Genomic DNA, 15,481 nt, shown 5'->3' with positions numbered 1-15,481 from the left:
ACAATGTATTTGAAAATAACTTGAAACTTCCCAATTTTTCAACTCTCAATTTCCAGCAAATACCATTTTAAACCTGTGGATGCATAAAAAAGGGACCATTTCTTCAGCACCCTACCTCGATACGATTCAGGGTGGCTATGCAAGGTGCCAACCATACATTTTATTTGACAGCGTTTCAGGATACGATCATTTAAAGGGTGTGAACCGAGAACACAGTGCCGTTACATTCACTTCCTGAAACATTTTCCGCTCATTTAGAATTTGCGGCACGCCGAGTTGTGACGTATAGCCTGGGCTACACTCCGTACTGTGCAGACGTTTTTGTCATATGAATGTGGATGTAAATTATAAAAGTAAACCAAGAACATCGTCGCACATTCCGTTTTTAAAGACACGGTAAGAACGCACACGGTAAGATCTGCCTGCTCAGATCTTCAATGCAACGGTTGTTAATTATGTAGGCTATGAAAACGAAAGCAAAATAATTTCAGTGTTCCTTTTTGACTAAACAATATAAATACAGAACTCCCTTGGATGTCGTCTTAACATTAAAATAATATATTTTTATAATAATCATGATGTTTTCATCTATTGGAATCATAATTAATTATGCTGTTCTTCAGCAGTGGGGATTCCCCGAAATTGTAGTGCTGCAAAGAGCGCATAATTCCGTCGCGGCTTTTTGTCTTTCTCAATATAACGTCAATGAATACCCTCGAACTGTTAATGTAATAATACAACATAAGCCATGTTTTGCTTAATTGTCCATTGTCTCATTAAGGATTTGCCGCGCACCATTACCGCGGGCTGCGAGGGGGTTACCCCAAAGACAGAATCGCTGATTCCACCAGCACTAAGCCACTAGGCTAGGGGGATTTCTGAAAGGGAGATTCTGATGAGACAATCCACGGTCCTTCATGGGTGCCGATTGAGAATCATAGGAATATTTGCTTGATTTAACATTAAACATGTTAGAAGATGGAAACTTTACCACACACTAATGCCTTTCTGAACATCCCGACAAGCAGGGCTGTAGCTAGGGTCTGAGTTTTAGTGAGGTCTGGAAGCACCCCCGCCACCATTTCAATAGATGGTAAGACAGTTGAAGCTCATTAACTGCATTTCTATACAATTTAAAAACACTCAGTTGCTATTTGGAGAACCTCAAAAATAGCAAAAATGATCCCTGCCATTATAACATTGGTTGCTGTAGCTTCATTCACCTCGATCTACAAACATATACAGTTGAAGTCGGGAAGTTCACATACACCTAGGCTGGAGTCATTAAGACTCATTTTTCAACCACTCCACAAATTTCTTGTTAACAAACTATAGTTTTGGCAAGTCGGTTAGGACATCTAATTTGTGGATGACCCAAGTAATGTTTACAGAGATTATTTCGCTTATAATTCACTGTATCACAATTCCAGTGGGTCAGAAGTTTACCTTCACTAAATTGACTGAGCCTTTAAACAGCTTTGAAAACTCCAGAAAATAATGTCATGGCTTTAGAAGCTTCTCATCCTTGGGAGCAATTTCCAAACGCCTGAAGGTACCACATTCATCTGTACAAACAATAGTACGCAAGTATAAACAACATGGGACCATGCAGCCGTCATACCACTCAAGGAAGGAGACGCGTTCTGTCTCCTAGAGATGAACCTACTGTGGTGCGAAAAGTGCAAATCAATCCCAGAACAACACGCAAAGGACCTTGTGAAGATGCTAGAGAAAACAGGTACAAAAGTATCTATATCCACAGTAAAACGAGTCCTTCATCGACATAACCTGAACGGCCGCTCAGCAAGGAAGAATCCACTGCTCCAAAACCACCATAAAAAAGCCAGACTACGGTTTGCAACTGCACATGAGGACAAAGATAGTACTTTTTGGAGAAATGTCCTCTAGTCTGATGAAACAAAAATAGAACTGTTTGGCCATAATAACCATCGTTATGTTTGGAGGAAAACGGGCGAGGCTTGAAAGCCGAAAAACACCGTCCCAAACCTGAAGCAGGGGGGTGGCAGTATCATGTTGTGGGGGTGCTTTGCTGCAGGAGGGACTGGTGCACTTCACAAAATAGATGGCATCATGGGGTAGGAAAAGTATGTGGATAATTGAAGCAACATCTCAACACATCAGTCAGGAAGTTAAAGCTTGGTTGCAAACGGGTCTTCCAAATGGACAATGACCACAAGCATACTTCCAAAGTTGTGGCAAAATGGCTTAAGGACAACAAAGTCAAGGTATTAGAGTGGCCATCACAAAGTCCTGACCTCAATCCTATAGAATATTTGTGGGCAGAACTGAAAAAGCGTGTGCGAGCAAGGAGGACTCAGTTACACCAGCTCTGTCAGGAGGAATGGGTCAAAATTCACCCAACTTATTGTGGGAAGCTTGTGGAATGCTACACAAAACATTTGACCCAAGTGAAACCATTTAAAAGGCAATGCTACCAAATACTAATTGAATGTATGTAAACTTCTGACCCACTGGGAATGTGATGAAATAAATAAAAGCTGAAATAAATCTCTACTATTATTCTGAAATGTCACATTCTTAAAATAAAGTGGTGATCCTAAATGACCTAAAACAGGGAATTTTTACCAAGATTAAATGTCAGGAATTGTGAAAAACTGAGTTTAAATGTATTTGGCTTGGTTGTGCATGTAAACTTCTGAATTCAACTATAGCATATTAGCTAAACAGTTAGCCACTACACTTTAACTCGCATCAACTCAGCACCGGAATTCAAAACTATAATTGTATGTGTACAGAGGAATCTGTTGGCAGAAAAAGTATTTTATTTACAAAAAGGTCAACAAATAAGTTTACAGATTTGTTGTAGTTTTACAGACAATTTCCTGCAATTCTACATGTTTTGCCATGTTAGTATGATACAAGAGTAAATACCAGAACGAATGTGGGCCCCTTGGATGTCAGGACCCATGGGTACATGCTTTGCGATCCGGGTCGGTAATTCAGCCATGAAAGTTTAGCTGGCTAGACTAACGACTCATTTACCAACCTAAAAAAGGTTAACAGTCATGGTCTAATTAAGTGACTGACAATGTATTTATTTGTATTCAAAAATATTACAGGAGGTCCAGACCTCGGTGTCCTCATATGTAGCTACGGCCCTGGTTATAAGTCCATGTGAATAAACTCCTTAAAAAGATAGGTTTGTTTTAAAATGTGGGGATATTACATAAACCCCTCCCCCTATTTACTAAACACTTTCATGCACAAATGTTTGGACTATATCTCATTATGAAGAGCTTTGAATGGGATTTTTTGAATGTTAAAGTCATGCAGGTAGTCAGTTAATTGCAGGACTTCAGGAATAGGAAATGTTAATGTCAACAGAGTCTTTGTAGATGTACATTTGCATAGGTCTACAAATTGTCCAACATCTACCGCACACCTGTCAGCCTACAGATTGCCATGGCAACAAAGGAGAGTGACCCGAGTGGATCCGGAGGACTCTCCAGGCAGAATTCGGGAGTGGCGGGACCGTGGGAATCGGACTTGACTGCAGTGCAGCACAGTTTGAAGTTTGTGAAGAAGCTGGAAGAGCACTATGTTTGTCCCACCTGTAAAGGAGTAGTTCTCAACCCACACCAAACCGGCTGTGGACACATCTTCTGCTACCGCTGCATCCAAGGGCTCCTGTAAGAACAGTAGTGATAACAAAACAGCCATTTACTGCATGTTATGTGTTCATTTACACAGTGAGGGGGGGTATGGGGGAGGGTATGACTTTGGGTCAAATCCATTTTAATTCCAGTCAGTCTAGGAGTTGAATCGAAATTCTATTTGTGATTTGAAAATGGTCCTTTCCCCTCTGAAGATTGTATTATTGTTTAAGCAAAAAAATATGTCTCCAAGCTGACTGAAATTGAACTGGAATCAGCCCTCAATTACCAGCCATCAATTGTGCAAGATCTGTCACAATTTAAAGGGGAAGTTGGTAGAGAACAGCACTTACAACGCCAGGGTTGTGGGTTCGATTTCCATGGGGGACCCGTACGAAAATGTACACAGTCACTACTAGAAGTTGCTCTGGATAAGAGTGTCATCTAATTGTCAGTTAGGTGGTTTCTCACCCTGAAAGTAGTCCATGGGCCAGGAGAAATTGATCTTTTTTTTTTTTTTTTAAACGGCCACTGCAAACTTCAGCCACCACAAGATTGGAAATGAAAACATTTGAGCATTGTTTTTTTTAATGGTCACATGACCACAAAGTAACATCAAACCAAATATGGAGTGGATTGTAGTTGATTTCAGGTGATTCGGCCTTTAAATATATATATTTTAAATTTGTGAAATAATCAAGTTACACAATTCTGAATTTACTCTTTAATAATGTGTTAGCCCATTGCGCTAAAGGGCCATTCTTTGATACTGTAGGTAGCATATGTCATAAGTTAAAAGTCAGCAATCATTTTGAAATGTGATGCTCTCTTTTGTGCAGGGAAAACTCCCCAGCCACCACCCCTGCCTGTCCTTTGGACAGAGGTTTGATCAAATCTGATGAGGTGAGATTAAGAAACCATGGTTCATTTGGGAAGAAAGCTAAATATATGAAGAAATACTTTAGGCATACTTTATTCAGAATTACTTTTCGCAGAGTACAGTTTTACTGATAACAACTGATGTCTACTTTGTATTTTCACTGGTACATAAAAATATTTTGGGGGTTTTACTTTTCATGAAACTTTAAGACACCCAACCTACTTCATTTGTAAGACAAAACTATTTTATTGACAGAAATTAAACAATCATGAGTGTCTTGAAATGTAAAACAATACTACACAATTGTTACCGTTTCCTGCAGGTTTTCCAAGACAATTGCTGCAAAAGGGAGATCTCAAATTTAGAAGTTTACTGCACAAACTCCCCCAACTGCTCCCACAGAATGACATTATGTCGGTTGCAGGTAAATCCCACAAGACATCACAAATACCAAATGTTACCCGTTGCTGTAGTAAATACGAGAGAAAACGCCAGCTAAAACAGGACTGTAAAATAAATCATTAACAAATGCTCAGACAGCAACATGACCAAACATTTGATACATGATATACATTCCCTCTCTCTTTCTCAGGAGCATCTACAGGCATGTCAGTTTGAGTCATTGCAGTGTTCCAATGCAGGCTGCAGTGAGACCATGCAACGTAAGGACCTGCAGGAGCACCTCAGAATCAGCTGCTCCTACCGTATGGAGCCCTGTCACTACTGCAAGCATCCTTACACATGCTGCCAGCTCGAGGTGAATGCCAGAGGAATTGACTGTTTTAATATGTTCTTACTCTTGCAATGGTCAGGGTTTACGTTTTATGATATGAGGACTTTCGATTTGCTGTTGTCCCCGGTGGTTTATTTGGGATTGTCTAAGATGGTGGAACGGTCCTCAGGCTCAACATAGTATTTTTACTCTGTTATGAAACCCATAACTAGCCTACTGATTTTGCTGCACCTGTTATGTCTAGGTGTCTTAGGCCTAGGTAACCGGATTTAAGTGCATATACAGTACATGAGAAATCACTGTATGCACCTATGTGTTGAATGCATGTACCCCGGACACAGCTACCTTAACTTAGGTCCAAGGCCAGCTCCGTCTTGATCTTTTGATCAGCCAGTCCCAGCTATTATTATTTGTTCAGGTGGTGACAAAATAAATATGTACCAAACTACAAAAAGGCCTGCCCATTCAAAGAGGTTAACTAACACCAAGAAACAAACAAAAGGGTGGCTGGGGGGCTTCTGGCCTCCTCTCTTTCTCTGACTGACAATCACTTTAAATTGGCTGCACCTGATGTGTTTCTCAAGGCTTAGCTCAGCATGTAGACCTGATTGCTGCCACCTGGGGATGGAGTGTGGAAGTGTATCCTGGAAATGTGTTGCCTAACTCTCTGCTAACACTATGCTACCCCCCATATCATAACAAGTAATATTAAGGAAGTCCTTCAACTGTGTTCCCCCTCTAACCCTTGGTTGTACTACATTTAGCCAAAGATTATTTTTACAGTCTGGGAATTACATACAGTAATTCTCCCAACAGGTGGCGCAAGTGACTTGAATGGATGTTTGAATCCCTCACACTTACTGCAGTCTCTTAACAGTTCACAAAACTACAAGTGCCTTTGACAACACTTGAACGAAGCTCTTTTCAGTCTATTATGATATGATACTGTAAGTCACTAAGAAGGAACATCCTTCTTAATAATCACTTATTATTTCTGTTCGCACTCCACCAGGATCATGAGAGGCATTCATGCCCAGAGGTTGAAATCAAGTGCCCCAACAAATGCTCCCAGATGATTAAAAGATGCATGGTAAATATTCAGATATGACCATAACATTTGTTTTATTTGCTGAATATATTGTTTGAAGAGGCTCATTTATTGTTTGAAGAAGGATTTTCTATATTCCTTGACATTTTGCCACAAGCACCATACACTGATTGTACAAAACATTAGGAACACCTGCTCTTTCCATGACAGACTGACCAGGGGAATCCAGGTGAAAGCAATGATCCCTAATTGATGTCACTTGTAAAATCCACTTCAATCAGTGTAGATGAAGGGGGGAGACAAGTTAAATAAGTATTTTTAAGACATGGATTGTGTATGTGTGCCATTCAGAGGGTAAATGGGCAAGACAAAATATTTAAGTGCCTTTGAACAGGGTAAGTGCCAGGCACACCGGTTTGAGTGTCAAGAACTGCAACGCTGCTGGGTTTTTCACGCTCAACACTTTGTCTGTATCAAGAATGGTCCACCACCCAAAGGACATCCAGCCAACTTGACATAACTGTGTGAAGCATTGGAGCCAACATGGGCCAGCATCCCTGTGGAAAACTTTCACCACCATGTGGAGTACATGCCCCAGCGAATTGAGGCTGTTCTGGGGGGAAAAGGGGATGAAAGTCAATATTAGAAAGTGATCCTTATGATCTGTACACTCGGTGTATAATACACTGTACAGCTGTGTGTAGAACTGTATGAGTGTGGAGAACTAATTTGGTTCCTGCTTCTACATTTCATCCTTTTCTGACTTCTCCCCTCTTTTTCACCTTTTTATACCCTCCCCCTCACTCTACCTCTCTGATTAACACCTCTTTGCTTTTAATGTACTCTCTCTATCACACAGCTTGAAGACCATGCTGACCAGTGTCCTGAGGTGCAGACGGACTGTGTTTTTAAGAAATATGGCTGCTTTGTCCGGGTTGGTGGACATATTTTCCCCCTCTCTGTGCTTTGGATTCTAATTCCACGCCAAAGGAAATCTAGTTGTAGTCGGACAATCTCAATTTATCGGTTGGGCTGGAAGCTCCAAAGTCGCAATGATTGCATTCTCAATGGGTCAAAGTCCTTATTCGACCCTCTTGGATGGGTAGTGGCTGACACAGATGTCGTGTGGTGATAAAACAATGGCCTTGTAACAATTCACGACAATAAGTAATGTCTATAGGGTCTCCAGAGTTTCAGAAATAACAAAAATATATATGCAACATCCACTATTTTACTGAGTTACATATAAGGAAATCAATCAATTGAAATAAATAAATTAGGCCATGGGTGGTCATGGGAGGGCATAGGCCCAGCCAATCAGAATGAGTTTATCCACACAAAAGGGCTTTATTACAGACAGAAATACTGTCCGGGTGGCTGGTCTCTGACGATCCCACAGGTGAAGAAGCCCGATGTGGAGGTACTGGGCTGGCATGGTTACACGTGGTCTGAGGTTGTGAGGCCAGTTGGACATACTGCCAAATTCTCTAAACAACGTTGGAGGTGGCTCACAGTAGAGAAATTAACAAAATTATCTGGCAACAGTTCTGGAGGACATTCCTGCAGTCAGCTTGTCAAATGCACGCTCCCTCAAAACTTGAGACATCTGTGACATTGTATTGTGTGACAAAACTGCACATTTTAGAGTGGCTTTTTATTGTCCCTAGCACAAAGTGCACTTGTGTAATGATCATGCTGTTTTATCAACTTCTTGATATGCCACACCTGGATGGATTATTTTAGAAAAGGAGAAATACTCACTAACAGGAATGTAAACACATTTGTGCACAAAATTTTAGAGAAATAAGCTTTTTGTGCATATGGAACATTTCTGGTATCTTTTATTTCAGGTCATGAAACATGGGACCAACACTTTACGTTTATATTTTTATTCAGTAATGGTAATAGGTGTTTATATGAACTAGTCCTATACAATACAACCAAAAGACACATATGAATTTGTCTTGGTTCAACATCAGCCTTTACCCATCATGACAAGTTAATGTCAATACAGTATGTATAATGAGTGTTATAATTTGTATGTCATTGTTTGCCATGTCATTCCTAAACATGACAGGCAGTTGTATGGCAACAGATGATTGCCACACAACTAATTGTTATTTCTTTCTGTGTGGACAGGAAAGGAGAGCCCAAGTTCAAGTTCATGAGGAAACTGCTCTCAATGACCATATCCTCCTGGTTCTGGGGAGCAACACCAAGCTGGAGACACAGGTAGGACCAATCACTATCCAGAACCTTTCTCAAATTAGGATTCAGCCCTTATAGTGCCTAGATCAATGTACCAAAGGGCAAGTTGTACCTGGAGACTTAGACCATTCCTCTGACCCGGCAGATGGCAATCCTCCAGCAGGAGGTGCTGCTGAGGCACAAGGAGCTCCAGGAGAGGAGCCGCCAGGTCAGCGGTCTGGAGAAAGAGGTCCGACCACTGGCCCAGCAGGTCAGCCGATGTGACAACACCCTGTCTGCAGTACAGGTAAGAAGCAGTACTGTATTGTAACCAATATAACACCCAGAGGCCTGGCTGGTCTAGTGGTAATGTTGCAGCATTTCTACATTTGAATCTGGCCTACTGCCCTTTTACACAGCCACTCTCCTTTCCCCACTTGCATCTTCTCTCTGTTAAAAAAAATCTGAAAATACCTTACAAATATTTATGGAAATGATGCACTCTTTCTGCAGTACAGGTAAGAAACACTGCTGTTACTGTTAATGGAACCCAAAGCAGGAATCAGTCATTCACACAATGCAATTAATATAATCCTTTGGTCATACAAATCAAAACTTTAGGATTCTCATAAGAGGAGAGACTAGCTGTATTATTGTGTATGAGGGCATGCAACAGAAAACGTTTTAAAACATTTTGTTTGGTGCCTAATGATTATGAACACTACCCATGTAATTAGCAGTACTGAAAATAAAGTGTTACCGTTTTCTGGTCGTCCATGTACAGAGGTCTCTGGAGGAGCAGCGGGATCACATCTCCAGCGTCCAGCTCCAGCTCGAGGAGTTGTCCAATGTGTTTGGCCCTGGTGTGGCCCGGGAGGAACTGGGCCAAATCAGAGCGTCCCTGGACGCCCTCAGACAGCAGGTGTCCGTCACGGAGGGGCTCAAAGACCACCTGGGTGAGTGGAGGGGGTCCTTAATGGTCTGGGTGAACTAAAGGTGGATTAGAGATCATTATTATGGTTTCCACTGACAGTAAGCCCATGAATGGTGAAAAGTGGGTCTTGTGAAATGTAACTGGCACTGGGTTGTTTGAATTATGGTAAAACTGCCTCTGTCTTTGGCAGCATATTCCACAGAATTCAAGTAACTCAGTGGTTACCAATCCCGGGTTACTGGAAGACGCAAGACTTTTAGGGCAATGATCTTATGTCTAAGGCTTTTAAGCGATTATGAGCAAATAATTAACATTGTACTGACATTTATTAAAATCACTTGTGGATTAATTAAAGTATAAAAAATTCCCCCAGGGGAGTTGAAGGAGACCTACATGCGCCACTCGCGCCTCCTCAGCATCCATACGGCGCAGCTGGAGTGCAACGAGGAGCACTTCAGAGAGCTCGAGTCCACCTCGTACGACGGCAAGCTCATCTGGAAGCTCCGCGACTACCGTAAGAGAAAGGAGGCCGGGTCTCAAGGCCAGGGACCGTGCCTGAGCAGCGCGCCCTTCCACACGGGCCGCAGTGGCTACAAAATGGCCGCCAGGGCCTACCTGAACGGCGACGGGGCCGGCCGGGACACCCACCTGTCTCTCTACGTGGTCCTCATGAGGGGCGACTTCGACCCCCTCCTGCCCTGGCCCTTCAGACAGCCTGTGTCATTGTCAGTGCTGGACCAGAGCGGCACCAACAACCACCTGACTATGAGTTTCAAACCCGACCCAGAAAACACTAGCTTCCACCGGCCTGGCTCAGCCGCTGCAACCACCAACGTGGCCTCTGGTTTCCAGTGCTTTGCCTCGCATGCCCAGCTGGAGACACCCAAGAACGCCATCTACGTGAGAGACGATACGCTCTTTGTTAAGGTCAAAGTAGACACGAGCGGTTTGGAGGACTTGTAGAGGGGCCTTAATTAAAGAACTGGTTTGAGATCATTTCAAAAACAGTTAGCTAATGCTTCAAAGCTCAGTGCAGGCCAATGCCTCAGCTGTACTCCAAATTTAGCAAACAGAAAGTGTCAGCAAATCCATGCATTTTTCCCCAGATATTGAAACGATAAAGCAATACAGATATTGCAGTGAAGTATTTAAAAAATGTTATTGCTTTAGCCTTGTCTGCAGACTGCTTGTATATGTTCACTGAGGATTCAAGTGTTAATGCTCCCCACAGATATTGTATTTTGTGGTAAAGTCCTACAATCAGAGAGCATGCAATCTATTAATTGTCAATTGATGACATCTCAGGGATTAATGGACAGCTGTTAAAAAGTAGTTGATGTAATTGTAATAACTTTACTGAATAAGCCAATGTACGTTGAAGGTTTATATACATTATTTAAAAATGTAAACATTATAAAAGTAAGAATGCTTATTCATGAAAGTTATTATGGTGTTATCATTGATGGTGTGAATTGTTACATGTGTTTTTCCTTACATTTTGTGGTACATGCATAACAATCATCAATGCGTTTTGTTTAGAAATTATGTTTTTGCATTGTTTAAAGTAGTTAGGGAAACCAAATGTGCTTGTTCAAGTAGTGATGAGTAGAGTTTAAGTGACATATTATTTTTAATGCTATAAAGTAAACAAAAGTAATGTCTATATGGTCTATATTAAAGAAAATGATTAGCTAATCACACCCTTTTTAGTATTTTTTTTTTTACAATTTGAGGATCGGGTGTCTAAATAGAGTGTAGTTTGTTTTTTCTTAAATGTCATGTCCAGATGCCAATTCAACAACTGTGATAGAAAAATGACATATTTACCTGATCTGTTTGATATTAATATACTTAACTAATAGTATGACATTTATGTTCTATTACATGTCTGTGTGAATTGAGTGGAGCCTAAAAACCTACAGCTGGTATTCCATAGATAAATGTGGTGGGTGTAACCAAGAGAGAGAGCCTGGAGGAATAAAACAAAACCCTTATTGTATCTAGTCCTTCTTGCATCTGGGAAACAACACCAGAGGCAGATGACCACAGGATAAACCCAAAGTGGCTTATGGTGCCCCCAATCTGCATGGGAGGGGTGGATCCAGCCATGACTTAGTATCAGTTACATAAAAACTCTGCATTGTCTGTAAATGTTAGGCTACTCGGCCCAACAGTCAAGAGTGTTGGGTTGACTAGTCTCATTATTGCAACAATTAATGAATATTAAATTAAGATGATTGTTTGAAGAAATTACAAAGTCTCTCTCAGTATGAATTTTCCACGACACAACCCATTCATGGTAAACACTGTGCATGTTGGCTCAAACGTAAATTAACCTTAAAAGTAAAATGCAATGTGCTGCTCTATACCGTGTCTTCTATTGAATGCCGGCCTATGTTTCCGGGATGAGTACAACAAAATGTCACTTAATTAAGCGCAACAAGAAAAATATATGTAACACTGTAAATATTTTTTAGTGGACTACACGAATCCCAACAGTAGTATTTCAGCACAAGACAAATTAACTAATTCTGGAAACCTAGTAGTTACCAATTATTAGCCATAAGTTAATTGTTTAATTTTGCTCTCTTTCAGAGATACAGCAAGCTACAGTGGGGCAAAAAAGTATTTAGTCAGCCACCAATTGTGCAAGTTCTCCCACTTAAAAATATGAGAGAGGCCTGTAATTTTCATCATAGGTACACTTCAACTATGACAGACAAAATTTGAAAAAAAATCCAGAAAATCACATTGTAGGATTTTTAATGAATTTATTTGCAAATTATGGTGGAAAATAAGTATTTGGTCACCTACAAACAAGCAAGATTTCTGGCTCTCACAGACCTGTAACTTCTTCTTTAAGAGGCTCCTCCGTCCTCCACTCGTTACCTGTATTAATGGCACCTGTTTGAACTTGTTATCAATATAAAAGACACCTGTCCACAACCTCAAACAGTCACACTCCAAACTTCACTATGGCCAAGACCAAAGAGCTGTCAAAGAGAGCTGGGACCAAAGTAACAAAGCCTACCATCAGTAACACACTACGCCGCCAGGGACACAAATTCTGCAGTGCCAGACGTGTCCCCCTGCTTAAGCCAGTACATGTCCAGGCCCGTCTGAAGTTTGCTAGAGAGCATTTGGATGATCCAGAAGAAGATTGGGAGAATGTCATATGGTCAGATGAAACCAAAATATAACTTTTTGGTAAAAACTCAACTCGTCGTGTTTGGAGGACAAAGAAATCTGAGTTGCATCCAAAGAACACCATACCTACTGTGAAGCATGGGGGTGGAAACATCATGCTTTGCGGCTGTTTTTCTGCAAAGGGACCAGGACGACTGATCCGTGTAAAGGAAAGAATGGATGGGGCCATGTATCGTGAGATTTTGAGTGAAAACCTCCTTCCGTCAGCAAGGGCATTGAAGATGAAACGTGGCTGGGTCTTTCAGCATGACAATGATCCCAAACACACCGCCCGGGCAACGAAGGAGTGGCTTCGTAAGAAGCATTTCAAGGTCCTGGAGTGGCCTAGCTAGTCTCCAGATCTCAACCCCATAGAAAATCTTTGGGAGTTGAAAGTCCGTGTTGCCCAGCCACAGCCCCAAAACATCACTGCTCTAGAGGAGATCTGCATGGAGGAATGGGCCAAAATACCAGCAACAGTGTGTGAAAACCTTGTGAAGACTTAGTGAAAATGTTTGACCTCTGTCATTGTCAACAAAGGGTATATAACAAAGTATTGAGATAAACTTTTGTTATTGACCAAATACTTAATTTCCACCATAATTTGCAAATAAATTCATTAAAAATCCTAGAATGTGATTTTCTGGATTTTCTTTCTCATTTTGTCGGTCATAGTTGAAGTGTACCTATGATGAACATTACAGGCCTCTCTCATCCTTATAAGTGGGAGAACTTGCACAATTGGTGGCTGACTAAATACTTTTTTGCCCCACTGTATCTTTAGAATCTCTTGAGATATGTCTCTCATATCTTCACACTGAGAACTAAGCATACAACAGACAGTTACTGTATAATGAGGGAAGGCATGATCATTTGGTCTCACAGAAAGCTAAAGTTAATATGCATTTGATTTTTGCATTAAAACTGTTCTCATTCAATACGGCTATTTATCAATGAATGCATAATGTTTGGCTCCATATTTTGTAGGCGGAGGCTGCAGATCCGAAGGTAACCGCCCTGTTCCGCCCTGTCAGTTCCCCTGGAAGCCCCTTCCCCCGAGCTGAAGATCCGAATCACATCCTGGCAATGTGTTTCTTTACCTTTACCCACCCATTTCTGTGGTCACCCTACCTTCCCATTTCTCACTGTCAATTGTAACGATAATTATATTTACCAGTGAAATGACATGGCAGAATCTGCATTCCAACCATTTCATCCCAATAAGTTTCATGGGAATACACATTAGATCTTCTTGAATTATATGCAGTGTTGTTTCAAAGTACTGTGTTTTATTTTAAGTTTGTTACATGCTTTTTTCCTTACATTGTGTTTACATGCATAACACTTATGTGCATCACATCTCGTTGTGAGATGCCATTTATTTGTCCTACTATGTCTTTGATAGAGATTGGCGGGGAACAATCTTTAGTAACATTTTCCTACGTACTGTATCTGAAACCACTGTGGGATGGACATGAACCAGCACAATGACAGTGTGTGCGGGTCATTATTCTTATGACTGTTAATGGTAAAGCAACATTATGTGAGCTTTCATGTAAAAACATTATGGGATGCCAATGCATAATAAAAAAATGACACTTCAGATACAGGTATGAAGCTCTAATATACATTTCTATGGGAATGGGGTGATTTTCTGGGTAAATACTGAAATAACAAGGCTGGGATTCAATCCGAGGCACGTTACAGAGCAGCGAACTAAGCGAAATAAAATGTATGTGATCTATGAGAAAGAAATTGCCTTTAAAAAGGTGCATTACCAGCTAGTACGCTGCTCCATTATGGAATCCCGGCCTTAAAAATAATGGAAGAGTAACAACACACACGAATGGACCACAACAACCATATTTATGAATTAATGGTGCTAGTTTATTCAAAAAGCTGACACGTTTCAACCGTAGTCTTGTCAAAATGACAGCCTTGTCATTCTGTCTGACTCTACAGAAACACATGGTTCTACTTTACAGAAATACGAAAGCAAATACAGTGCCTTGCGAAAGTATTCGGCCCCCTTGAACTTTGCGACCTTTTGCCACATTTCAGGCTTCAAACATAAAGATATAAAACTGTATTTTTTTGTGAAGATTCAACAACAAGTGGGACACAATCATGAAGTGGAACGACATTTATTGGATATTTCAAACGTTTTTAACAAAGCAAAAATGGAAAAATTGGGCGTGCAATATTATTCAGCCCCCTTAAGTTAATACTTTGTAGCGCCACCTTTTGCTGCGATTACAGCTGTAAGTCGCTTGGGGTATGTCTCTTATCAGTTTTGCACATCGAGAGACTGAATTTTTTTCCCATTCCTCCTTGCAAAACAGCTCGAGCTCAGTGAGGTTGGATGGAGAGCATTTGTGAACAGCAGTTTTCAGTTCTTTCCACAGATTCTCGATTGGATTCAGGTCTGGACTTTGACTTGGCCATTCTAACACCTGGATATGTTTATTTTTGAACCATTCCATTGTAGATTTAGCTTTATGTTTTGGATCATTGTCTTGTTGGAAGACAAATCTCCGTCCCAGTCTCAGGTCTTTTGCGGACTCCATCAGGTTTTCTTCCAGAATGGTCCTGTATTTGGCTCCATCCATCTTCCCATCAATTTTAACCATCTTCCCTGTCCCTGCTGAAGAAAAGCAGGCCCAAACCATGATGCTGCCACCACCATGTTTGACAGTGGGGATGGTGTGTTCAGCTGTGTTGCTTTTAAGCCAAACATAACGTTTTGCATTGTTGCCAAAAAGTTCAATTTTGGTTTCATCTGACCAGAGCACCTTCTTCCACATGTTTGGTGTGTCTCCCAGGTGGCTTGTGGCAAACTTTAAACAACACTTTTTATGGATATCTTTAAGAAATGGCT

At 41.0% G+C, this 15,481-nt stretch overlaps 1 protein-coding gene across 2 annotated transcripts; it reads left to right on the top strand.

Annotated features, from left to right (window-relative positions):
• Positions 1-245: 245 nt before the first annotated feature.
• On the top strand, positions 246-11,115 carry LOC110486074 (TNF receptor-associated factor 5). 2 transcript variants are annotated; one of them, XM_021557403.2, is made up of 11 exons: positions 246-396; positions 3,432-3,671; positions 4,475-4,538; positions 4,838-4,939; positions 5,108-5,272; positions 6,261-6,338; positions 7,156-7,230; positions 8,436-8,528; positions 8,650-8,790; positions 9,268-9,439; positions 9,791-11,115. In XM_021557403.2, the coding sequence occupies exons 1-11, from the start codon at positions 329-331 to the stop codon at positions 10,378-10,380; spliced, it is 1,788 nt and encodes a 595-aa protein (XP_021413078.1). In that variant the 5' UTR covers positions 246-328; the 3' UTR covers positions 10,381-11,115. The 2 variants fall into 2 exon arrangements, with proteins under 2 accessions (XP_021413078.1, XP_021413079.1); XM_021557404.2 differs by having other exon boundaries at positions 284-396; positions 3,439-3,671.
• The last annotated feature ends 4,366 nt before the right edge of the window (positions 11,116-15,481 follow it).

The sequence above is a fragment of the Oncorhynchus mykiss genome, chromosome 13, assembly GCF_013265735.2.
Source record: "Oncorhynchus mykiss isolate Arlee chromosome 13, USDA_OmykA_1.1, whole genome shotgun sequence".
NCBI classification, from domain to species: domain Eukaryota; kingdom Metazoa; phylum Chordata; class Actinopteri; order Salmoniformes; family Salmonidae; genus Oncorhynchus; species Oncorhynchus mykiss.
Note: the sequence above shows the minus strand (reverse complement) of the source record. Positions and strands in the feature narration are given on the sequence as shown.

Excerpts from the sequence above, each read along its gene's own strand:
- LOC110486074 (XM_021557403.2), top strand. The coding sequence starts at position 329 with ATGAATGTGGATGTAAATTATAAAAGTAAACCAAGAACATCGTCGCAC. Across the intron at positions 5,273-6,260 it reads ACACATGCTGCCAGCTCGAG|GATCATGAGAGGCATTCATG; the intron begins GTGAATGCCAGA and ends GCACTCCACCAG. Across the intron at positions 9,440-9,790 it reads GGGGCTCAAAGACCACCTGG|GGGAGTTGAAGGAGACCTAC; the intron begins GTGAGTGGAGGG and ends AAATTCCCCCAG.